This window comes from Leptodactylus fuscus, chromosome 2, assembly GCF_031893055.1.
Source record: "Leptodactylus fuscus isolate aLepFus1 chromosome 2, aLepFus1.hap2, whole genome shotgun sequence".
Lineage (NCBI taxonomy): Eukaryota > Metazoa > Chordata > Amphibia > Anura > Leptodactylidae > Leptodactylus > Leptodactylus fuscus.
In genome coordinates this window covers 15,776,709-15,803,778 of record NC_134266.1, presented here as the reverse complement: position 1 = coordinate 15,803,778, position 27,070 = coordinate 15,776,709, and the positions used below count along the sequence as shown (strand labels likewise).

General features: G+C 44.1%; 1 protein-coding gene across 1 annotated transcript in view; it reads left to right on the top strand.

Moving 5' to 3' along the window:
* The window catches only part of TMPRSS15 (transmembrane serine protease 15), a 258,100-nt gene that overhangs the window by 19,343 nt on the left and 211,687 nt on the right, over positions 1-27,070 (top strand). Inside the window, exons 4-6 of the mRNA XM_075263447.1 lie at positions 9,083-9,234; positions 10,527-10,586; positions 20,641-20,760. Of these exons, the coding sequence (XP_075119548.1) occupies positions 9,083-9,234; positions 10,527-10,586; positions 20,641-20,760 (332 nt within the window). The remainder of the gene's footprint in view (positions 1-9,082; positions 9,235-10,526; positions 10,587-20,640; positions 20,761-27,070) is intronic.

Below are 27,070 nucleotides of genomic sequence, written 5' to 3'. Positions count from 1 at the left end.
ACGAGCCAGGACACCACTTCATCTGCCTCCGCCACTTTGTTGACTTCTACCTCATCCTCCCCTGGTCCTGTCTTATCTCCTTCTCCTGCACCATCAAAGGCACCATCAGGTGTTTCTTTACAACAACCCACCATCTCTCAGACATTGGAGCGGCGGCAGAAATACACTGCTAACCACCCACACGCGCAAGCCTTGAACGCCAACATCGCTAAACTGCTGGCCCAGGAGATGTTGGCGTTCCGGCTTGTTGAAACTCCCGCCTTCCTGGACCTGATGGCAACTGCGGCACCTCGCTATGCCGTCCCTAGCCGTCACTACTTCTCCCGGTGTGCCGTCCCCGCCTTGCACCAGCACGTGTCACTCAACATCAGGCGGGCCCTTAGTTCCGCGCTTTGCACAAAGGTCCACTTGACCACCGACGCGTGGACAAGTGCATGCGGACAGGGACGCTACATTTCACTGACGGCACACTGGGTGAATGTAGTTGAGGCTGGGACTGCTTCCCAAACTGGCCCGGTGTACCTCGTCTCCCCGCCTAACATTCCTGGCAGGGACACGAGAAGAACACCCCCCTCCTCCTCCTCCTCTACCGCCTCCTCCTCCGCCACCGCCTCCTCCTCCGCCACCGCCTCCTCCTCCGCTGTTAGATTGACCCCAGCTACGAGTTGGAAACGTTGCAGCACTGGCGTTGGTAGACGTCAGCAGGCTGTGCTGAAGCTGATCAGCTTGGGGGACAGACAGCACACTGCCTCCAAGGTGAGGGATGCCCTCCTCGATGAGACGGCAATATGGTTTGAGCTGCTGCACCTGGGCCCAGGCATGGTCGTTTGTGATAACGGCCGGAACCTGGTAGCAGCTCTGGAGCTTGCCGGACTCCAACATGTTCCATGCCTGGCCCACGTCTTCAACCTAGTGGTGCAACGTTTCCTAAAGAGCTACCCCAATGTTCCAGAGCTACTGGTGAAAGTGCGGCGCATGTGCGCCCACTTTCGCAAGTCGACAGTAGCCGCTGCTAGCTTAAAATCTCTCCAGCAACGCCTGCATGTGCCACAACACCGGCTTTTGTGCGACGTCCCCACACGCTGGAACTCAACGTTTCAGATGTTGAATAGAGTGGTTGAGCAGCAGAGACCTTTGATGGAATACCAGCTACAAAACCCTAGGGTGCCACAAAGTCAGCTGCCTCAGTTTCACATCCATGAGTGGCCATGGATGAGAGACCTTTGTGACATCCTACGGGTCTTTGAGGAGTCCACAAGGAGGGTGAGCTCTGAGGATGCGATGGTGAGCCTTACAATCCCGCTCTTGTGTGTTCTGAGAGAATCCCTGATTGACATCAGGGATAACTCAGATCACACAGAGGAGTTAGGGATAGCATCCGATCCGTCACAGCTGGAGAGTAGGTCCACACATCTGTCCGCTTCACTGCGTTTAATGGAGGAGGAGGAGGAGGAGGAGGAGGAAGAAGAGTTGTCCGATGATGTGATGGTGATACAGGAGGCTTCCGGGCAACTTCGAATCGTCCCATTGTTGCAGCGCGGATGGGTAGACATGGAGGATGAGGAGGAAATGGAGATTGAACTTTCCGGTGGGGCCAGAGGAGTCATGCCAACTAACACTGTGGCAGACATGGCTGAGTTCATGTTGGGGTGCTTTACAACCGACAAGCGTATTGTCAAAATCATGGAGGACAACCAGTACTGGATCTTTGCTATCCTTGACCCCCGGTATAAAAACAACATCTCGTCTTTTATTCCGGTAGAGGGGAGGGCCAATCGCATCAATGCTTGCCACAGGCAATTGGTGCAGAATATGATGGAGATGTTTCCAGCATGTGACGTTGGCGGCAGGGAGGGCAGTTCCTCCAGTAGGCAACCAAGTTCTCACCGGTCCACACAAACGAGGGGCACACTGTCTAAGGTCTGGGACACCTTGATGGCACCCCCTCGCCAAAGTGCCGCCACGGAGGGTCCTAGTGTCACCAGGCGTGAGAAGTATAGGCGCATGTTGCGGGAATACCTTTCCGACCACAGCCCTGTCCTCTCCGACCCCTCTGCGCCCTACACGTATTGGGTGTCGAAGTTGGACCTGTGGCTTGAACTTGCCCTATATGCCTTGGAGGTGCTGTCCTGTCCTGCCGCCAGCGTCCTATCTGAGAGGGTGTTCAGTGCAGCCGGTGGCATCATCACTGACAAGCGCACCCGTCTGTCAGCTGAGAGTGCCGACCGGCTCACTTTGATATAAATGAACCACCACTGGATAGAGCCTTCATTTTTGTGCCCACCTGTGTAAAGCACCCCAACATGAAACTCCATGTCTGTACTCAACCTCTCCAATTCCTCCGCATCCTCATACTCATCCACCATAAGCGTTGCACAATTCTGCTAATACTAGGCTCCCTCCAACATGATTTCCCCCAACTCTGCTGGTTAGAGGCTCCCTCCACCCTGATTTCCACCAACTCTGCTGGTTAGAGGCTCCCTCCACCCTGCTTTCCCACAACTCTGCTGGTTAGAGGCTCCTTCCACCATGAATTTGCCCAAACTGGGCTGTTTAGAGGCTCCCTCCACCATGAATTGGTCCAAACTGGGTTTTTTAGAGGCTCCCTCCACCATGAATTGGTCCAAACTGGGCTGGTTAGAGGCTCCCTCCACCATGAATTGGTCCAAACTGGGCTGGTTAGAGGCTCCCTCCACCATGAATTTGCCCAAACTGGGCTGGTTAGAGGCTCCCTCCACAATTAATTGGTCCAAACTGGGCTAATTAGAGGCTCCCTCCACCATGAATTGGTCCAAACTGGGTTTTTTAGAGGCTCCCTCCACCATGAATTTGCCCAAACTGGGCTGTTTAGAGGCTCCCTCCACCATGAATTTGCCCAAACTGGGCTGGTTAGAGGCTCCCTCCACCATGAATTGGTCCAAACTGGGCTGGTTAGAGGCTCCCTCCACAATTAATTGGTCCAAACTGGGCTAATTAGAGGCTCCCTCCACCATGAATTGGTCCAAACTGGGTTTTTTAGAGGCTCCCTCCACCATGAATTTGCCCAAACTGGGCTGTTTAGAGGCTCCCTCCACCATGAATTGGTCCAAACTGGGCTGGTTAGAGGCTCCCTCCACCATGAATTTGCCCAAACTGGGCTGGTTAGAGGCTCCCTCCACCATGAATTGGTCCAAACTGGGCTGGTTAGAGGCTCCCTCCACCATGAATTTGCCCAAACTGGGCTGTTTAGAGGCTCCCTCCACCATGAATTTGCCCAAACTGGGCTGGTTAGAGGCTCCCTCCACCATGAATTGGTCCAAACTGGGCTGGTTAGAGGCTCCCTCCACCATGAATTTGCCCAAACTGGGCTGTTTAGAGGCTCCCTCCACCATGAATTTGCCCAAACTGGGCTGGTTAGAGGCTCCCTCCACCATGAATTGGTCCAAACTGGGCTGGTTAGAGGCTCCCTCCACCATGAATTGGTCCAAACTGGGCTGGTTAGAGGCTCCCTCCACCATGAATTTCCCAAAACTTGGCTGTTTAGAGGCTCCCTCCACCATTAATTGGTCCAAACTGGGCTGGTTAGAGGCTCCCTCCACCATGAATTTGCCCAAACTGGGCTGTTTAGAGGCTCCCTCCACCATGAATTTGCCCAAACTGGGCTGGTTAGAGGCTCCCTCCACCATTAATTGGTCCAAACTGGGCTGGTTAGAGGCTCCCTCCACCATGAATTTGCCCAAACTGGGCTGTTTAGAGGCTCCCTCCACCATGAATTTGCCCAAACTGGGCTGGTTAGAGGCTCCCTCCACCATGAATTGGTCCAAACGGGTTTTTAGAGGCTCCCTTCACCATGAATTGGTCCAAACTTGGCTGTTTAGAGGCTCCCTCCACCATGAATTTGCCCAAACTGGGCTGTTTAGAGGCTCCCTCCACCATGAATTGGTCCAAACTGGGCTGGTTAGAGGCTCCCTCCACCATGAATTTCCCAAAACTTGGCTGTTTAGAGGCTCCCTCCACCATTAATTGGTCCAAACTGGGCTGGTTAGAGGCTCCCTCCACCATGAATTTGCCCAAACTGGGCTGTTTAGAGGCTCCCTCCACCATGAATTTGCCCAAACTGGGCTGGTTAGAGGCTCCCTCCACCATGAATTGGTCCAAACTGGGCTGGTTAGAGGCTCCCTCCACCATGAATTGGTCCAAACTGGGCTGGTTAGAGGCTCCCTCCACCATGAATTTGCCCAAACTGGGCTGTTTAGAGGCTCCCTCCACCATGAATTTGCCCAAACTGGGCTGGTTAGAGGCTCCCTCCACCATTAATTGGTCCAAACTGGGCTGGTTAGAGGCTCCCTCCACCATGAATTTGCCCAAACTGGGCTGTTTAGAGGCTCCCTCCACCATGAATTTGCCCAAACTGGGCTGGTTAGAGGCTCCCTCCACCATGAATTGGTCCAAACTGGGCTGGTTAGAGGCTCCCTCCACCATGAATTTGCCCAAACTGGGCTGTTTAGAGGCTCCCTCCACCATGAATTTGCCCAAACTGGGCTGGTTAGAGGCTCCCTCCACCATGAATTGGTCCAAACGGGTTTTTAGAGGCTCCCTTCACCATGAATTGGTCCAAACTTGGCTGGTTAGAGGCTCCCTCCACCATGAATTTGCCCAAACTGGGCTGTTTAGAGGCTCCCTCCACCATGAATTGGTCCAAACTGGGCTGGTTAGAGGCTCCCTCCACCATGAATTTCCCAAAACTTGGCTGTTTAGAGGCTCCCTCCACCATTAATTGGTCCAAACTGGGCTGGTTAGAGGCTCCCTCCACCATGAATTTGCCCAAACTGGGGTGGTTAGAGGCTCCCTCCACCATTAATTGGTCCAAACTGGGCTGGTTAGAGGCTCCCTCCACAATTAATTGGTCCAAACTGGGCTAATTAGAGGCTCCCTCCACCATGAATTGGTCCAAACTGGGTTTTTTAGAGGCTCCCTCCACCATGAATTTGCCCAAACTGGGCTGTTTAGAGGCTCCCTCCACCATGAATTGGTCCAAACTGGGCTGGTTAGAGGCTCCCTCCACCATGAATTGGTCCAAACTGGGCTGGTTAGAGGCTCCCTCCACCATGAATTTCCCAAAACTTGGCTGTTTAGAGGCTCCCTCCACCATTAATTGGTCCAAACTGGGCTGGTTAGAGGCTCCCTCCACCATGAATTTGCCCAAACTGGGCTGTTTAGAGGCTCCCTCCACCATGAATTTGCCCAAACTGGGCTGGTTAGAGGCTCCCTCCACCATGAATTGGTCCAAACTGGGCTGGTTAGAGGCTCCCTCCACCATGAATTTGCCCAAACTGGGCTGTTTAGAGGCTCCCTCCACCATGAATTTGCCCAAACTGGGCTGGTTAGAGGCTCCCTCCACCATGAATTGGTCCAAACTGGGCTGGTTAGAGGCTCCCTCCACCATGAATTTGCCCAAACTGGGCTGTTTAGAGGCTCCCTCCACCATGAATTTGCCCAAACTGGGCTGGTTAGAGGCTCCCTCCACCATGAATTGGTCCAAACGGGTTTTTAGAGGCTCCCTTCACCATGAATTGGTCCAAACTTGGCTGTTTAGAGGCTCCCTCCACCATGAATTGGTCCAAACTGGGGTGGTTAGAGGCTCCCTCCACCATGAATTTGCCCAAACTGGGCTGTTTAGAGGCTCCCTCCACCATGAATTGGTCCAAACTGGGTTTTTTAGAGGCTCCCTCCACCATGAATTGGTCCAAACTGGGCTGGTTAGAGGCTCCCTCCACCATGAATTGGTCCAAACTGGGGTGGTTAGAGGCTCCCTCCACCATTAATTGGTCCAAACTGGGCTGGTTAGAGGCTCCCTCCACCATTAATTGGTCCAAACTGGGCTGGTTAGAGGCTCCCTCCACCATGAATTTGCCCAAACTGGGCTGGTTAGAGGCTCCCTCCACCATGAATTGGTCCAAACTGGGGTTTTTAGAGGCTCCCTCCACCATGAATTGGTCCAAACTGGGGTTTTTAGAGTCTCCCTCCACCATGAATTGGTCCAAACTGGGGTTTTTAGAGTCTCCCTCCACCATGAATTGGTCCAAACTGGGGTTTTTAGAGGCTCCCTCCACCATGAATTTGCCCAAACTCTGCTGGTTAGAGGCTCAATCCACCCTGATTTTCAAAACAAATGTTGGTGCCAACCTCAACTTACTACAAGGGCCAAATTCACTGCTGGTGACAAGCTCTCCTCACTGCAAGTGCCAAATACACATGTTTCAAGGTGTTTTCCTACTGTCAGAGAGGTGGTATTGAGTGTGTAAAGTGTGTAGTTGTTAGGCTGTGATGTTGGGGTAATAGAGGGTCTTTGGTGTGTTAGATGCCCCCAGACATGCTTCCCCTGCTGTCCCAGTGTGATTCCAGAGGTGTTGGCATCATTTCCTGGGGTGTCATAGTGGACTTGGTGACCCTCCAGACACGGATTTGGGTTTCCCCCTTAACGAGTATCTGTTCCCCATAGACTATAATGGGGTTTGAAACCCGTTCGAACACACGAACATTGAGCGGCTGTTCGAATCGAATTTCGAACCTCGAACATTTTAGTGTTCGCTCATCTCTAGTTGTTAATGTTCGAGCTTCACCTTCACAATAGTCTTTCAGGTTAAATTGGACTCAGGTTACAGAACTGTATGCTCAATACATAATCTTTTATGAGACACTAGGGTAGATTTATTAAGACTGACATATAGTACATCAGTCTTTAAAAAGTTGTCAGGTACAAAACTGATTTTTTTTTTACACAGCGTACCAGTATCAAGGTCCTACACCTAGACCCCACACAATTCAGCTGTTGCTGCTTCCTGTATAGCTCAAACCAGAAAACTGGCATGAGTTATTATTAGAGATGAGTGAATAGTACTCGATCGAGTAGGTGTTCGATCGAATACAACGGTATTCGAAATACTTGTACTCAATCGAACACTACTAGCTGTTCGAAGTTAGGACTTGATGCAGAACCAGCGTTGATTGGCAGAATGCTATACATTGCCAATCAACGCTGGTTCTTCTCTTACCTTTAGAGGTCTTCTCCCTGCGCAGTGTCCCCGTGTCCTCTTCCGGCTCTGAATTCACTCTGCTTAGGCATCGGGCCTGGGCAGAGCTGACTGCGCATGCCCGCGCATGCGCAGTCGGCTCTGCCTAGGCCCGATGCCTAGCAGAGTGAATTGAAGGCCGGAAGAGGATGCGGGGACGCTGCGCAGGGAAAAGAATCCAGCCCGACCTTCACTCATGGACTTGGTAAGTAGAATGTGATCGAATGTTGTCTACCCCTGAAACGAGCATTTCCCCCCATAGACTATAATGGGGTTCGAAACCCGTTTGAACAGTCGAACAGTGTGCGGCTGTTCGAATCGGATTTCAGACCTCGAATATTTTAGTGTTCGCTCATCTCTAGTTATTATACATTAGTTGGAATGAGGTGTCCCACAACAGCCTCACCCACAGAATGTGACGAGAGAGACATAGTAAGACCCGGTTTACACCTGCGTTCAGGCCATTCCATTCGCCTCTCTGCATGAAAAATGCAGAGAGAAAAGTCCTGCAAGCAGCATTTTTCTCTACGCATTTTTCTTGCAGAAACCATATGGACCCCACAGTAGTTTGTAGCTGCTTTTCTATGCGGGTTAGGTTTCTATTCTGGGGGCCCCAAAGCGATGTCTCCAAATGGAAACCCATGCACAGATGTGAACCAGGCCTAAGTGGGATGTGGCTAATCTTTGTTACAAATATGGACCTTAGGCCAAAGATGCACCAGCTATGTTGATGAATTTTCCACTGAATCTATAGTAGCTCAAGCGAGAAAAAAGCAAAACAGCACCGAGCTGTATATAGTGTAATGTTATAATGTACCAGAAAATAAGAGTAAATAGGTAGAACTCTAACTATGGTTGGATGTGAGCGGATCACAACTACCATAAACACATTAGCAGAGGGTTCTTCTCTGAGTGGAAACAGCCGCAGGCTCCGTAATCACTCTAAGGTGTCTGGAGTATGCCAGTGGACCAGGAATAGACCCCAGATGGGTCAGAAGAAAGGAACCACGTTTCACCTAGGAATAATAAGTCACATACTTCTTTATTTATCAACAACATACTATGCATTTTGGGGTATGAACCCCTTTTTTGAGTGTACATTTTATCCATGTACACTTAACAATGGGGTCTATACTCAGAAACGCGTAGTGTGTCATTGATAAAGAGGTATGTGACTGATTATTCCTGGGTGAAGTGTGGTTCCTTTCCTCTGACCCATTTGGGGACTATTCCTGGCCCATTGGCATACTGAATCTATAGTAAAACTTTTGGGCCAAGATTCGTTGCTTTCGCTCCCTTTGACCCCTGCCCTGCTCTGCCCAGTTTTTACAAAAGTAACAAATGTGATACAAAAAGGAAAACTTTGCAATTTTTTCATAAAAAAAAACTGTCAGAAAACTAGTGTGCAAGGCATGATACGTAAGTCTATTTGCTCAAATGCTTCTGAAAAAAAATAGCAAATAGCCTGGATTGGAAATTCCTAGGGTTGAGCGATCGGGATCGGAAAAGATCAGATTCCGATCAACGGTTGAGTAAATTTCACGATCGCGATCGTTCTTTTCCAGCGGGATCGAGGTCAGAGGTTATCTCAAGATCGGCTCAACCCTAAAAGTGATTTTTCCCATAGAGTAGCATTGACAAGTGAAAGATCGGATTCCGATCGGCGATCGAGCAAATTTCACGATTGTGATCGGGAGCAAAATGATCGGAAATCAGATTTTAAAATCGATCCTGAAATCTGAAGATCGGCTCAACCCTAGTCATTTCCCATCCTTTTATGTTGTTGGCTTGTAGTTCAGTAAGAATTAGAGGACAGATGGAAAAAGAGTATTTCAGTAACATCTGACCCCATGAGGATTGTTTGTAGTCTGTTATCATGGAGACACATGGATCTGCATAGGAGACATTTCACAAATTTGCATTATTTCTTAAAGTTTATCTCTACTGCCACTATTAAATTACAAAGCTGAACATAACCTTATACGCAGTCCATGTAGTCATTTTCTTTTGTCTCACTTGTCTATTCTCAGAAATGGCAGCGTCATCGTGGTTTTCACAGCACAATTTACACAAGTTCTATTGAATGAAGATATTCAGAATGCTCTAACTATTGGTATTCAGGGAAATCATTCAGAACTCACCAAGAAGTATAAAATAGACATCTCAACCATAACGATTACAGGTAAGTAAAAGACAATTGGGTTATTTATCATTTGCCCCTTTTGGGCCATATTTTTTTTTTTACAGGTGCGCCATCTTTAGACTAGTTTTACTGTGTTGTCTATCGATGATGTTGGCGCACCTCCTAGTTGTGCACATGCTGCATAAATAAGGTACAAGTTAGAAAAAGACCCAAAAAGGTGCAATTTACAGAAAAAAAAGACATAAGTATCTTAATAAATGTGCCCCAATAGCCTGTATCCGGTGCACTGAGACCCAGGTAACTTTACAAATATTAACCACTTATATGTTTTAAAATAAAGTATACTGCATAAAGATGTGTTCACCCTTACTCCAACTACACTATTCCTTCAACTAAAATTTAAAGGGGGTTTCCAATGAAAAACATTTATGGCATAATGTATGATTTGGGTTCAACCTTTGGGATCTTTACCCACCTTGAAACTGACACATACCCCAGTCTCTGTGTTCTTGCACTGGTCGAATGTTATGGAAATAGAGTTACTCTGAGCCACGCTGTTTCCGCAATTCCTATAGGACTGAATGGTAGTTACAGAAACAATGTAACTTACTATTCTACTCTGTTTCCATAATTCACATTCATTTCTATAGGATGTACAGAGACAGCATAGCTCAGAGGTCTGTTTGTAAAACCAACCATCCAGGACTGACTTCTCAGTGTGGTTGTGATCTGGTAAGGGCTGCAGTATGGAGGGGTTCATTTTAGAGATGAGTACATGTATCAAAAATGTATGGTGTATCCAGTTGATATGCCATAAATATCTTTTGTCAGAAGACATTATAGCAACATGGTAGAAAAATCCTCAACAGGGTGCAGATCATGTCGTAACCATTGGGTGGCCACTTATAATATAAACATCATGGCGAAATCATGTTACGTCAAATGTAGTCATTTAATGGTTCCTAGTTTGGGATACATCAAGCCGAGAGGAAAAATAAGAAATCCCATCTGTCCAAAATAATGTTAGCCTATATGTTCATGGACAAATCTTAAATCCTTTTCAACAGGAAAGATTTCCTTGGGGTTCACTTTCAATATGGATCAAATTTGTGGAGTTATGAAGCGTGACATCAATAGTCGTATGAATTTTTGGAGGAATTATGGAAGATTTGTGTTAGAATCTTGTATTTCTGCCATTAAAACCAAGATGGCCACAATATATGATACAACTCCATGAAATTGAACCACAGTTTTCAAGATGATATGTAGAAATAGTATACTGTGGAAGGTTTTTGCTTAAATGAGATTGAATATCTGGGTTGATTTTACAGGTTCTCCCCCATTTGCTACAGCAAGTCCTACCACGTCTGTTGCTAGACCGACCACTGCAGGTGAGTAGTGATATGTGCTAGGAAAATGTGCAGATCCCAATGTGGAGTATTATGGTCCCTATAACAGCTTCTATGGCTTCTGATACTGTGGATATGCTCAGGCTGTCTGTGGATGACCAAGGCTTTTGATGGGCCGAAACATGGCCAATAGGGATGAGCGAGTAGTGTTCGATCGAGTAGGTGTTCGATCGAATACTATGGTATTCGAAATACTCGTACTCGATCGAACACTACTAGCTGTTCGAAGTTTAAGGTTCAATGCAGAACCAGCGTTGAATGCTATACATTCTGCCAATCAACGCTGGTTCTTCTATTACCTTTAGAAGTCTTCTCCGTGCAGCTTCCCTGCGGCATCTTCCGGCTGGAATTCACTCTGCCTAGGCATCCGGCCTAGGCAGAGCCAACTGCGCATGCGCGGGCATGCCCACGCATGCGCAGTTCGCTCTGCTCAGGTGTCAGGCCGGGCAGAGCCGACCGCGCTTGCACAGTCACCTCTGCCTAGGCCCCGATGCCTAGGCAGAGTGAATTCCAGCCGGAAAACGCCGTGGGGGCGGGAGAAGACTTCAAGGAGAATCCAGCCCGACCGTCACTAGTGGACTTGGTAAGTATGATTTTATTGAATTTTGCGTACCCCTGAAACGAGCATTTCCCCCCATAGACTATAATGGGGTTCGAAATCCATTCGAACAGTCGAACAGTGTGCGGCTGTTCGAATCAGATTTCGAACCTCAGACATTTTAGTGTTCGCTCATCTCTAGTGGCCAATTGTGAGTCTATTCGAATAAACTTGAACATCAAGACATTGTAAGTGTTGGGACCTCCTTGGATCTTACTTGATAGGCTTGGCCACTTCTTCATGAGCACGACAGGCAAAGTGCTGACCGTCTTTTCTATATCGATGAGATGACTGCTAACCTTTCCCACAGAACACTTTAGGAACTGGGAAGCCCCAGCCAAATTCTGATCGCTCAATGGCCAGTGTGAATACTGGATAAGATTTTTCATATAACCGATAACTTATCATCTTATGTCAATTTCTTTTAAAGAGGATCTATGAGTTCACTCATGTAAAATTCTCAAACTCCACTTCTTACAAATGCACCAAATAGTCTTAGTGAACTGTTGCACTCCACCTACAGAGTTGCAAAAAAAAAAAAAAAAAATCTGAACCACCTTAAATAAATCACCATAATATTTTAACAAAAAATGAATAAAAAATCACTAGTCCAAAATAGACCAAGACAAAAAAGTGGCCAAAAACAATCCCCTTATGATAAATTGTCCCCTCCGTCATCTGTCCTTGAAATTTATGATAGTTGGATATTATCCTTCCCCTTGTTAGGCACAGCCTGCACCTATTGGACAGTGTCAGACTAAGCAAGGAAACGCCCCCCTGACTATTACACCAGGTTGTCAATTTATTCAAGAATATTTAGGGGAAAAATAGAGGAATGTTTGGTTAGAGATGGGCGAACCTCTGAAGATCTGTTTCATTTTAGATTTGGACAGTTTGGCCCAAAGATTTGGTTGGGGTCCAATAACTTTTTCACAAAGTGAAAATTACAATTTTATATTTTGGGGTGCCTTCAAGACCCAAAGTTCATGGTAGGTGTGAAAAAATAATAAACAGTTATAATTACCTTATCTCCCCTCTTCTGGGCATTCAAGTCTCCATTTGGGTCTTCTTCTTGCCTTTTCCAGCCCCCTGGGTTGTAGTGTCACGATGTTTGCCTTCCCCATGTGATGACTGAGGTCCACTCACATGCCTTAGCATTGACATCAAGGTGCATGACAACACCCAGGGGGCCTAAAGAGGATCCATAGGGAGCACTGGACCCAGCAAGGTTATCCTGAAGAGGAGATGGAAGGTGAATATAGTTGTTTTTTTAGACCTCTACTGGACCTCCACCTGTTATACTCTAGGGTTCAAAGAGACCCCATAATATAATAAAATAATACTTCTGGTAATGAGCTCCTACAGTTTTGGGTCGTAATCTTTTGGAAAATTTGTAAAGACTCTGGTTTGATTTGAACCAATTCACTGATCTTTACATACCGTGTTTCCCCGAAAATATGACAGTGTCTTATATTAAATTCTCTTCCGAAATATATGACCTGTCTTAGTTTCGGGGGATGTGTTATGCAGTGGCTGGAGTGGGGGACAACCGGCTTCCTTAGAGGAGCTCCGGCATGACTGCCGGTTGTAGGTGGTCCAGGATGTGAAGGGGGGGGGGGGGGGGGGGTGGGGATGCCTTATTTTGGGGGAAACATGGTATGATATGAGATATGATATGATAATGAGGTGCTATAGATTTTACTATTATTATTATTATTATTATTATTATTATTATTGAGAATCGTTACATTCTATACTATAACAAGCGAGTTCCAAATTATAACAGGTCCCCCTTAACTACCTCTTTATGCCCTATGATAACTCTTGTGGAAGACGCATATATCGTCCTAACCTACTCGGCTCTGCTACATTTCATTTTGTTGATAATTACTTTATTGCATGCATAAACAGCGATAAAACTCCTTCCATAGATTACAATAAAGCCTGTCATCCTGGGCTCCATTATTATGATGAATGTGAGATTACTTCCCTGATATGAATAAGTAAAGGTTTGCCTATCGTACAGTGACTCGGAGATAAACACTCATTCCGCGGGATGCCCCTTTAAATTTAAGGGATAATCAGAGTAAGAAGGGAACGTGACAATGATGAATGCGAAGAGGTTTTAGGACGCCATGCGCCGCGCTCTGCCTGGCTCCAGTAATCTGGTAAATCTGGTATAAACAATATAAAAGTGCCTTATAAAAGCACATTATATTTACAGCGCGGAGCAGAGGAGAACAAAATTACCCAATTCTTTAAAAAGATATGCTGCGGCCAACCTCATGCATACTTAGATATATCGCTATATAAAATTACAAACATTTATATGCCGAGGTACAGATATCTTAAACCCAGTCCTGTGGCACTCGGCTCTACCAAGTGATAATATAATTTGACATTTCTTATCCGACTATAAATGGCTGGAGTAAGACTCGGCGCTCAGATATCATAATTTAGACTTGTCCTGTCATACAATTAAATTCATTCTAGAATTATTACTGAATGCAAGATAAATGGAGGCTTCTCAGCCGCGGAAGAAGCTTTCAGCCGGAGCTACGGTATAATATAATACTGTACTAAGCTGTTCTCCTCGCGCCTCTAGACTGTAACATTTTCCTCCGGTAATTTCACTTTTTACGTGTCCATCTTTTTATCTGCTCTATCTGTCTCTCCCGAGCTGTCAGATTTAGTAAATACTTGTATTCCTCATGAAATAACAATTCGGGATCTTCTCTTCTTAGAACTCTTTTTATACTGTTCCAGTGTGGACCTCCACCAATCAGACACGTATGGCGTGGTCTGTGGATGGGTCAACTTACGTGGTAAACGTAGCATAACAGCTTTAAAGGGATTCTACCATTAAAGCCTCATTTTTTGTGGATAAGACGTCGGAATAGCCTTTAGAAAGGCTATTCGTCTCTTACCTTTAGATGTGATCTCTGCCGCGCCATTCCTTAGAAATACCGTTTTTTACCGGTATTCAAATTAGTTATCTGGCAGCGATGGGGGCAGGCCACAGCGCTGAAAATGCGATGGGAGTGTCCCGGCTGCAGCTCGAGATCACGATCCTGATCCTCTATCTCCGGCTGGATTCTCCCCTTGGGAAGCCACTCCTGCATTGAACTCCCAAAAATGGCCGCCGGCCGGCATACGCAGTAGGCTCTACTACTGTCTCACTGGCAGAGCCAACTGTGCAGGCGTCGGAGGTGACGCTGAAGGAAGACAACAGAGAAGGGGAGGATCCAACTGAAGATATAGGCGTCGCAGGATCTTGTTCTCGAGCAGCGGGGACGTCCCATCGCATTTTCATATCTGGGGCCCGCCCCCATCGCTGCCAGAGAACTAATTTGCATAACGGTAAAAACCGGTATTTCTAAGGATCGGTGCAGCGGAGATCACATCTAAAGATAAGAGATGAATAGCCTTTCTAAAGGCTATTCTGACGTCTTATCCATAAAAAAAGAGGTTTTAATGGTAGAATCCCTTCAAAGGAATATGTCGCTGGTTTTCAGATGGATTCTGCTCTAAAAATAGCAGCAGATTCTGCCCCAATGCTGCAGGGAATGGAAATCTATGCCAGAAAATTGGCACACTGGTGTTTTCTTACTGGTCCACCTTGTATTCCATTCCTCTCCACCAACTTTTGCAAAAAGTGGTAAAGGAGGCACAGAAAGAGGGAAGTGCAGCTTCTTTAGTGCAAAAAACACCCATAAGTATTCTGGTATAGAAGAAATATTAAATTCTTCCAATAATACGAACCTAGCCATAGCAGTATTGCTGTAATTATTGGTCTATATTGAAGGGGTTGTCCAGGCAAAAATGGACAACTTGTATCAAGTTTAAATCGAACGGGGGCAGTGAAATGTTTTTTAAAATTGATAGTCACCTTTCCTTGGTGCTCCGATGTCTTCCAGTGTGTCCGGTTTTCTCAGTCCAATGCTAACTTGTGGAGGAAGTCAAAGCCACACTTGACCGCCGAGGTCAATTGACGGCCTCAGCAAAGGGCATGCTTCTGAAGCAGAAGTACCGGATCGCATGGGCAGGATATTGGAGCAGGAGAGACAGGTGAGTATGATATTTTTTTTTTATTTTGTTCACCTTCCTCGGTTGTCCAGGTATTTATTTACTTTTTTTAAAAGCCTGGGCAACATCTTTAAGTAAATTGAGTGGATGGAAAAAAGTGTAGGCATAAGGAGTTCCACAGTGACTCTATCGTTCAAGGATCTATATTCATGTAAACCTGGAGTAGGACTGGTTATATACTGTATATGATGTGTCCTTCTGTACCTTTCCTCTTAGCTTCAGATATCCTGAGGTGTGGTGTGAGATGACCAACATTCAAAAAACAAAAACTTTAGCATTGCTCTGTTGGATATTGATTGGCTTCAGCTTTTTGGAGTCAATGCCATGACTTGATAAAGCAGGAATGAAAAGTGTGGAATAATTTATAGAGATCACCAAACTGGTTCATAATGAGTCCAATTTTTTTCCAAAAACTTGGAATCAGCCATACCCAAGATTTTTTGGGTTTTCCACCCTAGAATCATTATCAGACTCGAGGGTCTCTTCAGACCCAAGAGTATAAGTTGAGGTCCAAGGAGGTGCAGAAAAATAATAAACAGTCACCTATCTTGGACTTCCTTCCGCCATCTAATGCTCCTTTGTATAACTTCTGGGGACATCCACAGGGGGCTATGATTTGAGCTCAGTGGTCACAAGGGGTTCACCAACCTCACTCATGAGGCGGAAAGATAACCAAAGATGCCCACAAAGGAGCACCAGACACCATGAGAAAACTCAGGAGAGGTGAGGGAACTTGAATATTATTGTCTCTTATTTTTGTAATAGCCCTTCAGGTTTAGATCAAGGTAAACCACATTGGTGGGTGAACCTTTCAATTCTCACAACTTTCGCCCACCTCAGATAAGTCCTTCCCATATATATATTTATATGTTTGGCTACTTTTCCAAACTTTCCAACTTTTGCAAAAAAAAGTAACATGGGCCTTCAACCTCTAACAAACGTTTTTTCTTCCGAGGTCTGACCTCACTCATCCCAGGGGATATTGAGCCCGGAGATATGGTCAGGAAGGGCACAACATACCATTGCATAACCTATCCATCCTCTCCATGTTGTTAGCATTTTTTTCCATTAATTTTTTTGTATAAATTTTTTACCAACGCCGACTTATTCCGCTAAATAAAAAAAAATCTCCTGATGTTTCCCGTTGCCTTTGTATTTGTGTCATTTAAGGGCCTCTTCAGTGTTGTTGTTCACTAGGCAACCGTTTAGAAAGAGAACAAATAACCAAAATGTTTCTTCTTTAATGGCTGAAAATTAAGCGCATGTTTTAATATAATTGTGTTTTCTTGTTTAGCTCGATATAATGATTCTGTGGTTCCAGCCAAGATTATATAAATAGTCCCGATAAGATAAAGGGCCCTTCTAGTCCATCATTTTTATGGCTCTTTTGTTCTTAATAAAGTCAATGCAGAATTGTGTTACGTAATTCTTAATCACTGTCTATATTCTGCGGTCCGGCCCGTCTACTATTAATGGAAGTAGCCTGGATATTATGCAGGTGGCTTTCATATGTATTGCTGTGAATTCTTATATTTTTTTTGCGGCGTCTTACTTTTTATTTCAATATTTAAAAATACAACTTGACATTTACATAAAAGCGAGAGTCAAAGTGAACTGGATGGTACAATAAGAAGTTATTACTGGAAGGGCTGATAAAGGAAGGGACTACATCGAAAAACCTCGGTTGTGAATTGTCATTTGTTCAGCTACTTTGACTTTAGAAAAAATATGAGTTTGAGGTCAGAAAAAGTTTTTCGGGGACATTTGCACTTCTAGTATGAATGTCCATTGTTCTTATCTGTCATAGGATGAGAGCAACGGACACTAATGATATTTTGGGGCTTTGTTATTTGAATGTTCATGGCTCAAGAAGGGCGGCAAAGATAGGTGTAGTCGGCGGGATTACTTTGAAAGACTGACTGATCATGGCTCAAGAATGGCGGCAAAGATAGGCGTAGTCGGCGGGATTACTTCAAAAGGCTGACTGTTCATGGTTCAAGAAGGGCGACAAAGATAGGCGTAGTCATCGGGATTACTTCGAAAGACTGACTGTTCATGGTTCAAGAAGGGCGACAAAGATAGGCGTAGTCATCGGGATTACTTCGAAAGACTGACTGTTCATGGTTCAAGAAGGGCGGCAAACATAGGCGTAGTCGGCGAGATTACATCGAAAGACTGACTGTTCATGGTTTAAGAAGGGCGGCAAAGATAGGCGTAGTCGGTGAGATTACATCGAAAGACTGACTGTTCATGGTTTAAGAAGGGCGGCAAAGATAGGCGTAGTCGGCGAGATTACATCGAAAGACTGACTGTTCATGGTTTAAGAAGGGCGGCAAAGATAGGCATAGTCAGCGAGATTACATTGAAAGACTGACTGTTCATGGTTCAAGAAGGGCGGCAAAGATAGGCGTAGTCAGCGAGATTACATTGAAAGACTGACTGTTCATGGTTCAAGAAGGGCGGCAAAGATAGGCGTAGTCGGCGAGATTACATTGAAAGACTGACTGTTCATGGTTCAAGAAGGGCGGCAAAGATAGGCGTAGTCAGCGAGATTACATTGAAAGACTGACTGTTCATGGTTCAAGAAGGGCGGCAAAGATAGGCGTAGTCGGCGAGATTACATTGAAAGACTGACTGTTCATGGTTCAAGAAGGGCGGCAAAGATAGGCGTTGTCGGCGAGATTACATCGAAAGACTGACTGTTCATGGTTCAAGAAGGGCGACAAAGATAGGCATTGTCGGCGAGATTACATCGAAAGCCTGACTGTTCATGGTTCAAGAAGGGCAGAAAAGATAGGCGTAGTCGGCAAGATTATATTGAAAGACTAACTGTTCAGAGTTCAAGAAGGGCGGCAAAGATAGGCGTAGTCGGCAAGATTACGTCGAAAGACTGACTGTTCAGGGTTCAAGAAGGGCGGCAAATACTTCACCTATCTTTGCTGTCCTTCTTGAGCCATGAAAATTCAAATAACAAAACCCCAAAATGTGTAAAGGTTTGAGGAAATTCAAGACAGTAGAGTGATGGCAGAAGACAAAGCCCCCTCCAATCTTTGTTCATTCCCATTAACACTAATGCAAACATATTATGTTTACTCTCTCTATACAATGGAAGATTTCTTTCATTATGTATTTTACATGAGAGTAAGTACAGTCAGACACCAGGCTAAGGGGGTTCCATCTGCTCCAATTAATGTCCATTATCCTATGATGGATGAGAACAATGGACCTTAATAATGGTAGTGTGAATCAGTCTTTAGCTATTTTCACAGAAACAGCACCACACTTATTTTTGGGTTAAGTCTGGTCTTACAGTTGCTGCAAGGCAATTCCCATCCACAACTTGCGGAAAAATACTTGCAACGTTGCAATTTCCAAAACTGTTGCAGTTTTGGAAATCGAAGCATGTCAATTATACCTATCGAAATGCTGGCGGTTTCTGTATAGGTATAATGGAAGCAAAAAAATCTGCAGAAAAAAAACGCGGCATTTCTATGAAAAGCAGGAAAAACCATGGTGTGTTGCTGCTGAGGTTTTTCTTGCAGCGCTTTTTTGCTGCGGCCTGTTACGTGTGACCTTAGCCCAAGGTTGAGTCACCAGTTTGCGGAAACACAACTTTTTTTTGTTGCAGGTTTTTCTGCAATTTTTTGAGCCAAAGCCAAGAATGGCTGCAAAAGGAATGAGGAATATAAATGAATTGCTTATACTTCTCCCTGTTGCCCAACCCACTCCTGGCTTTCGCTAAAAAAATAGCAGCAAAATCTGCAACAAAAAAGCTGCGTTTCCGCAATGTGGGGCATCAGCCTAAATGTTCCCAAGAACATAATTATAGTATGGTATATTTAAATTTGTGGGAAACTAAGAGCTAGATATTTTTGCAAAGACAAATAATTACAATTTTATCATTTTATTTGTGACATATTTTGTCTTGATCGGTGGACGATGGATACGACCATGAATGCAGGAACGTTCTTGTGGTCTGGGAATTGCTAGATAACCTGCACCTGGTGCTGTGTAGTGTTGCTGTTTGCTACATTGGTGAATTATTTGGTGACATTCTATGGTAACCCATAGCATTGCTGTTGTCCGTTTCACGTTTTGTATCCACGTCTAAGTATCTACATCTCTAAGATGAAATTACCCTCTCAAACATTAAAATTATTACTTATTGCAAGTACCACTAGGGGGAGTTAAAGGGGCTCTATCAGCAAAATTTTGCTGTATGAGCCCCACATATGTGTGAATAGCCGCTATTCAGGCACCGCTAATGTTATTCAACCCCCCCCCCCTGTTTTAAAATAATACCCTAAAAACCAATATGCTAATTATACTTATCATGCACAGTGGGCGGTCGTGTACTGTCCGATGTCAACTTCTGGCATGCCTTTCTCTTCTTTCTTCTTGCAGTGACGCCCTCTGGTCCTGGCTCTTCCCCGGCTTCATCGTCCTCTTCTTCCGGCGGGATTGGTTCAAATCCCGCGCGTGCGTAATAGCGCTCCCTCCCAGTGTACAGGGAGGGGGGGGAATGAGCTACTGAGCATGCTCAGTATGCTCAGTTCCCCTTAGAACTACGCGAGCATTCTGTACATTGATAAAAATGGCACCGGCGCATGCGCAGTAGCGCTCCGGAGGGGATTTGAACCAATCCTGCCGGAAAAAGAGGACGATGAAGCTGGGGAAGAGCCAGGACCAGAGGGCGTCACTGTAAGAAGAAAGAAGAGAAAGGCATGCCAGAAGTTGACATCGGACAGTGCACGACCGCCCACCGTGCACAATAAGTATAATTAGCATATTGGTTTTTAGGATATTATTTTAAAACGGGGAGGGGGGGGTAAATAATTTTTAAAGGCTATTCACGCATATATGGGGCTCATACAGCAACATTTTGCTGATAGAGCCCCATTAAGGAGCTTACTGCACATATGCATCATGGATATGTCAGTATGCAGTAAGCAGCCAAGCGCCCTCTAGTGGTGACTGCAAATAGGTAATATATCATATTGTCTAAAAATCTATAAATAAACTTTACGCCTAACAAAGATACTTTATAAAATTTCTTACACCTTAAGGTCTAATAGAAGACATTAACATTCAGATATCGTACTAACATTTCCAGAGGAAGATATTATTTTTCCGGCACCCCATATCCGTAACATTAATATCCACAATGGATAAGCAATTTCTAAATTGTTCTATTTCAATATGTTATTTAATGGTGTTTACAGAATTGCGAGCCGTAACTCTGTAACCAGATACATGACAGTTATTAAAGATGAAACATGGCGTTCCATATATAGATGCTAATGTAAAATCCATAATGAGAATTTATTTTTTTCTCTTATATTATTTTCGCAGCCCGTTGTCCACCCTTCCAGAAAATGTGTAATGATGCTGCGACGTGTATACAAGAGTCTCGCTATTGTGATGGATTGCCCGATTGCCCGGATGGATCTGACGAATATAACAGCACGTGCGGTAAGAGAAAATACTGTCTCATTGAAGTATGGAGTATTTTATTATTTTTTTAAAATTTTTTTCCCCATGTAGCAATAGGTGCTAAATTTTCCGAAAGCTATTTGAGATAATACTCAGGATAAATGATATAATTTCCCAGCAAGTAGATTATTCCCACAATGACGGCTGTTGATATATGTGAATTATAAGCGAATGATAATTGTGAATATACGTGAATAATAATAGTCATTGAAAGTCGCAATATAGAAAAAGTAATCATAATAATAGCGGTAATTTTAAGTGTTCTCCCCATGCTCAGGCACTTCACCGGATTCTCCAGTTTTCCCCTGCGTTATTAGTCTTAGCATGTGGGGGATAGGAAAATTAGACCCGTAGACGATAGAGACGACGTGGGCTGCCGGAGTCACAGTGCCGTGCAAGAGACGCTCAGAAATAGAAGGGTTAATATTTTTTTTTTGTCAATCAACGAAATTAAGAGAAATGTAAATCCCATCAATAGTTGGTGTGACCTTTGCCCTTTGGAAGACGAGTCCTGGAAATGATGATATGGCCCCCACAGATATAGCCCTGATCTCAACATCATTCAGTCTCTCTGGGCTGACATGAAGAGACAGACGGATTGGACAAGCCAACATCCAGAGAAGATCTGGGCTTAGTTCTCCAAGATGGCGGGAGCAGGGGTCAAGTTCCTTCAAAAACTGTCCTCAAGTATACCTAGGAAGGCAAAGGGTCACACTGTATATTGATAGGGTTTAGATTTCTCTTTTGCTCATTCACTTAATGTTGGGATTGGACAAAGATAAACTATTATACTTCTGTTTTTGAAAGCATTTTTTTCCAGTCATGTCTAAGATGTTGGCATAGTTCTCATGTTCTTCAGATCTCCTTAATGCCAAAGACCATAGAGTCCCCATAATATTTTGGCATTGACTTCCTTCTTTGCAAACTCTGTATTTTTTTGGGGGGTTGGGTTTGTAGATTGTGAGCACCATATAGGACTGACAATGTGCACTTTTTCCTATCTGTATGTCTTTAGAGTATGGGAGGAAATCCACGCAAACACTGGGAGTACATACAAACTCCCTGCATATGTTGTCCTTGGCAGGATTCGAACCCAGGACTCTATTGCTGTAGAGCTTACCACTGAGCCACCATGTTGTCCATTGCAATCTCTAGTTTTTAATGGTGCCCATACACATTAGAGAAAAGTCAGCTAAACCTGCCTATTTTGGCAGGACTGGTCAACTATGTATTGTGAATGAAGGTCTGATGATAATGTCGCAGTCAAAGGGGAAATTTATTCAAATTATCATACCAATTTCCTGGCACAAAATTGGCACATTTTTCAGTGCCCGGTAGGGTTGGGCAATAGGCGCTCGGGGAAGATTGGATCCCAATAGGCAATCGAGCAAATTTCACGATCGCAATTGGGATCAGCTCGAAAATCGGATTTTCAAAACGATCCTGAAATCTCAAGATCAGCTCGACCCTACTCCATAAACATAAAGTAACTAGGATTGAGCAATCGGCATCGGGAAAGATCGGATCCCGATCGGCGATTGAGCAAATTTCATGATCGGGATCGGCTGGAAAATGATCGAAAATCAGATTTTAAAAAAGGTCCTAAAATCTGAAGATCAGATCAACCCTAGTGCCTCGTCACTTGCTGTAATAATATGCCACTTTTTCTATTTCCCATCTCGTTTGCCGCTTCTTTTTGCAAAGTGTGCAGAGTGGGGCAGGATCAAGGCAAGCAGAGGCAGGGATGACTTACCAGATTTATTATAACTCACAGCAGAAAACTGGCAGGAGTTACACCTGAAAGGTTTGTCCGTGACTTGTACAGATTAGAGATGAGCGAACAGTAAAATGTTCGAGGTTCGATATTCGTTTCGAGTAGCCCCTCAATATTCGACTACTCGAATCGAATATCGAACCCTATTATAATCTATGGGGGGAAAATGCTAGTTTCAGGGGTAGGTAATGTTTGATCAAATTATACTTACCAAGTCCATGAGTGAGGGTCGGGCTGGATCCACCGAGAAGTCTTCTCCGTGCAGCGTCCCCGCGGCATCTTCCGGCTCTGAATTCACTCTGCCAGGCATCGGGCCTGGGCAGAGCCGACTGCGCATGCCCGCACTACAAGTGAATTCAGAGCCGGAAGACGCCGCGGGGAAGCTGCACGGAGAAGACTTCTAAAGGTAGGAGAAGAACCAGCGTTGATTGGCCGACTGTATAGCATTCTGCCAATCAATGCTGATTCTGCATCAAACTTTTCCATTCGAACAGCGAGTAGTACTCGATCGAGTATGAGTATTTCGAATACCGTAGTATTCGATCGAATACCTACTCGATCGAGTACTACTCGCTCATCCCTAGTCAAGATTTCTGTTCTTTCTCATGAGACTTCCGTGTCTACAAATTGTCTAAAAAATTAAATATGGTTAGGTTCATGGGGGAAAAAAAGCTTTAACTTGAACTGAACTCCGCAATATAAGGAGGGACCGGCCAACCATCTAATGTGCAGGATAATGACATGTCGGGGGAATGAAGGACTGGACTGTTGGATTTCAACATACCGATTTTTAATGATAACCCATTATGGCTTCCATCTATGCGCTCTCCATCCTGAACACACACATATATATATATATATATATATATATATATATATATATATATATATATATATATACTCAGCTAAGTTGACCATGCACATATATGATGGTGAGTTGAGGTAATAACAAATAACTTGTTTACCTTGGAAAATTTTTGGAATGAACGTTAATGTCTTCCCACGTCAGAACATCTGCTGGATTCTTCACATTCCACGTAAACTATTACTTGCACTTAATATCTCATTTTAATAGTTGCATAGCTTAAAAAGCAAAATACAACAATGATGTTTTTATCAGAAAATGTTATTTTATTCTGTAAATCAGAACTTACACTGGGTTTCACAAATACAGTCAGGTAACATTGGTACATAACTGCATTAGAAAAACAGCACTGAATAAAAAGGATCAAATGGTCAAAAGAAGAAAGAAACAGCAGAAGCTGCAAATGCAAAATGTAAAATGGTGGAGAACACAAGGTCAGGAGAAATTTTGTTGACATCATAACAAGTAATATTGTAAAGTAGGGGAGAAGTTATGGAGCAATACATGATACTGTAGCGGTAAAAATATCTGAAAGACTCTGTCGTGCTGGTACCTCCACAGCGGGCCTTATCTCTAGTATTTATTGCATCCTCACGTCCTCTGGGGAGCGGAGCTCATAAATATATGGAGAAGTGGTCTAGGGCATTGCATGGGCAGATCTCACCCTCCCAATGGCAAATTATCTGGTCTCGTGCTGCTAAGTCCTCCACCTGTATTACGTTCCGCGAGACCCAATACAAGTTGTTGATGGATTGGTATCTTACCCCTGCCTTACTTCATTCTCTTAACCAACTCACTGTTGGCGATGTGGGTCAGGGGTAGGCATCTTGAATCATATTTTCTGGGAATGCTCAGGGATTCGCCCCTTATGGTTGGAGGTTAAGTCCCTAACTGTGAGGTCCTGCTTGATCCCCTCATATATCTCCTGAACATCTTAGAAAACAGTCTTCCAAATTATTCCTTCATTTATGCAATGTAGCTAAGACGCTTATTGCCCTCCATTGGAGGAAAGTCTCCCTTCCTTCCTGCTCTGACCTTATTGCTTGGGTGAAAGATGTGCGCAGCCTGGAGAATTGGACAGCCTCACTTAATCATACCATTGAGGCTTTCCAAGCTATATGGTCGCCCTGGGACACATACTGTACTTTAAATGGTCTCTGACCCCCCCCCCCCCTCCCCCTTAGTTTTGTTGTCTGTGCTTTGTATTCATCACTGGGATGTTTCAGTGGTATTTGCCTGGTTATTTTTTGCCATATGTTCCCGTTCCTCCTCTTTGTTTGTCCCTTGTTTCTTTTATGTTTTGTAAATTTCAAAAGAAATTTCACTAAAAATTACAGTTTAGCAAAAAATATCACGCAAATATTAAGAATGTAAAAATCCAAGACAAGAGAGCAAGAATATTAAGAATGGGCAGGAGAGAGGGGTGAAATCCTGCTAAACTTTATTTCCAGAAAAACTAGCTCTCTATATAGGCGGAGACATTGCCAGGATTTCCATGACCTCAGCTAAAAAACAAAATCAGCCTATTAGTCCAGTAGGAGAATACTTCCTTCCATCATTCACCAAGATACATCCATTAGAGGAACCAAACTGTATGTAGCAGAAAGCCAAAGAAAACTGCTTTAGAAAAAAAAAAAAAAACTATACAAAAAAAAAAACATGATTTCTGATACTCTGTCACAAGATATATTCTATTTGTGTAGTCACCCAATGGATGTTATGGGAATTGCAGTCTGTCAAGGTTTTTGCTAGCATGTTGCAATGTTATGTTGAAGTTTTCTATAGATTAAGTATGGCAGGTTCAGATGTAGTTGATTGAGCTGTTTTTTCCGGTTGACCAACCATGATAGATTCCTGGAAGCCTCTGTAGATGTTGACCGCACAGACAACACATTGTAGTCACCGGCCTGGAGTTACTATCGATACGAGCAGACACTGGTATAAACGTGGAGCTTCTAAGGCTGCGGTCACAATAGTTGTGTGACCATTTGGGGACACTGTTCCCCATTGCGCCAACAATGTGCAGAGAGAAAAGTCCTCCAATTTCGGCTACTGTTTACGAGGGTTCCATGGGTTTCTGTAGGTAACAAATTTTAAAGCGGGCCCTGTGAACCTCGTATAAGACGCATCTTTGGCAAATTTTTTCCAAATCTAGTTTGGTTAGCGCTAATATTTTCCAACTTGCTAGACATGTTTTATCAGGAAAAGGGACACGGATTAAATGTGCCAACATGCTCCAAAAAATCACCAATTGTGGCACAAATTCCTGGCTCTGTATGGACATAGACTATACAGTCTAAAGATACATCATATGTAACATCCACATCAGCCAACGGGATAAATCTGACACACACCATATAAGTTTACATTGTCTATGAAAGTAAGGCCGACAAAAGGAGTAGAAAAAATTCCAAAAAATATCAAAATATTAAACACTTGGAAACACTTGGGAACTCTTGTGCAATGTCGTCAGAGACAGCAAGACAAAGATCTAAATCCTCCAAGAAGGAGATTTTTTTTTTCCTGATCAGCGGGAATAACAGTGCCAAGTCCTATATATACACCAGTGATTGCAATGTAATTTATCATATTACAAATCCATTTACTGCCTTTCTAAATCGGATTTCACGGGGACATGAAAACATATTGCAGGATTCAGGAAGAAGTAGGCTAGTTAAAGAGCAAAATGTCCACGCAGCATAAGATCAATTGGTCAGAGACGGCACAAAATGATATTCTCGCCAAGTCGCAGCTTTTCTGTGCATTAATCCACAAGGTTTCCTTATAAAGCTCCTCTTCTGGATACAGCCTTGCCGTAAACTGTAGGATGGGAGTTTTAATGCATCACAAGGACATACATCGTGTTCAATGTCAATGATGTCCATTGTTGAATAATTCCAGTAATGTTATACTTGTGACTGTATTTATGTTAAATGTTGATCATGACATAAGAAAATGGAAGTGTCTTACTGAGAACCTTCAACAGGAACAATACGGTAAAAAAAGCACAAAGGTCGGTACAGTAAGTCTAAGAAGAACTTACAGCCAATAGCAGATAATGGGCAAGACTAAACATGAAGTTAATGAAGACCTCCATAAGTTTATAAGTTGTCGCACTATTTGATCAGATTGTAGGGTCCTTCTAATTAAAGTTACCTCAGTGGGGCAGAGGGGCTCACAAGTTGAACAAAAGGTGCACCACGAAATGGATATTTGTATACACAGATAAAGACTATAGTAGTAATGCAGCTTAAACTTTGCATATGTCTTATCACCCTCTATAAAGTCCTGGTGCATTTTTTGTGTATGTTTATATTGCAGATATAGCAGCAAGCACCTGTGCACATATAGTGTACTATTTTCATACTAGGAGATTTATAACCATCTAAATACTAAATAAATACTAAAGGAGGCTCCCAAGAAGCTACTTTTCATAATAATGTCACACTTCAGTTTAACATATCTTCAACTGTGTTTGCCTTAGAGAGCTGGGAATTGTATAGATAGTTTTCCAGGAGCCTTGACAGTGTACAACTATTGTTACACTAGTATACACTATTTTTATATATAGGTTCCTAGGAGCCCTGACAGAGTTATACACTATGTTTTATAGATAGGTTCCTAGGAGTCCTGACAGTGTTATACACTAT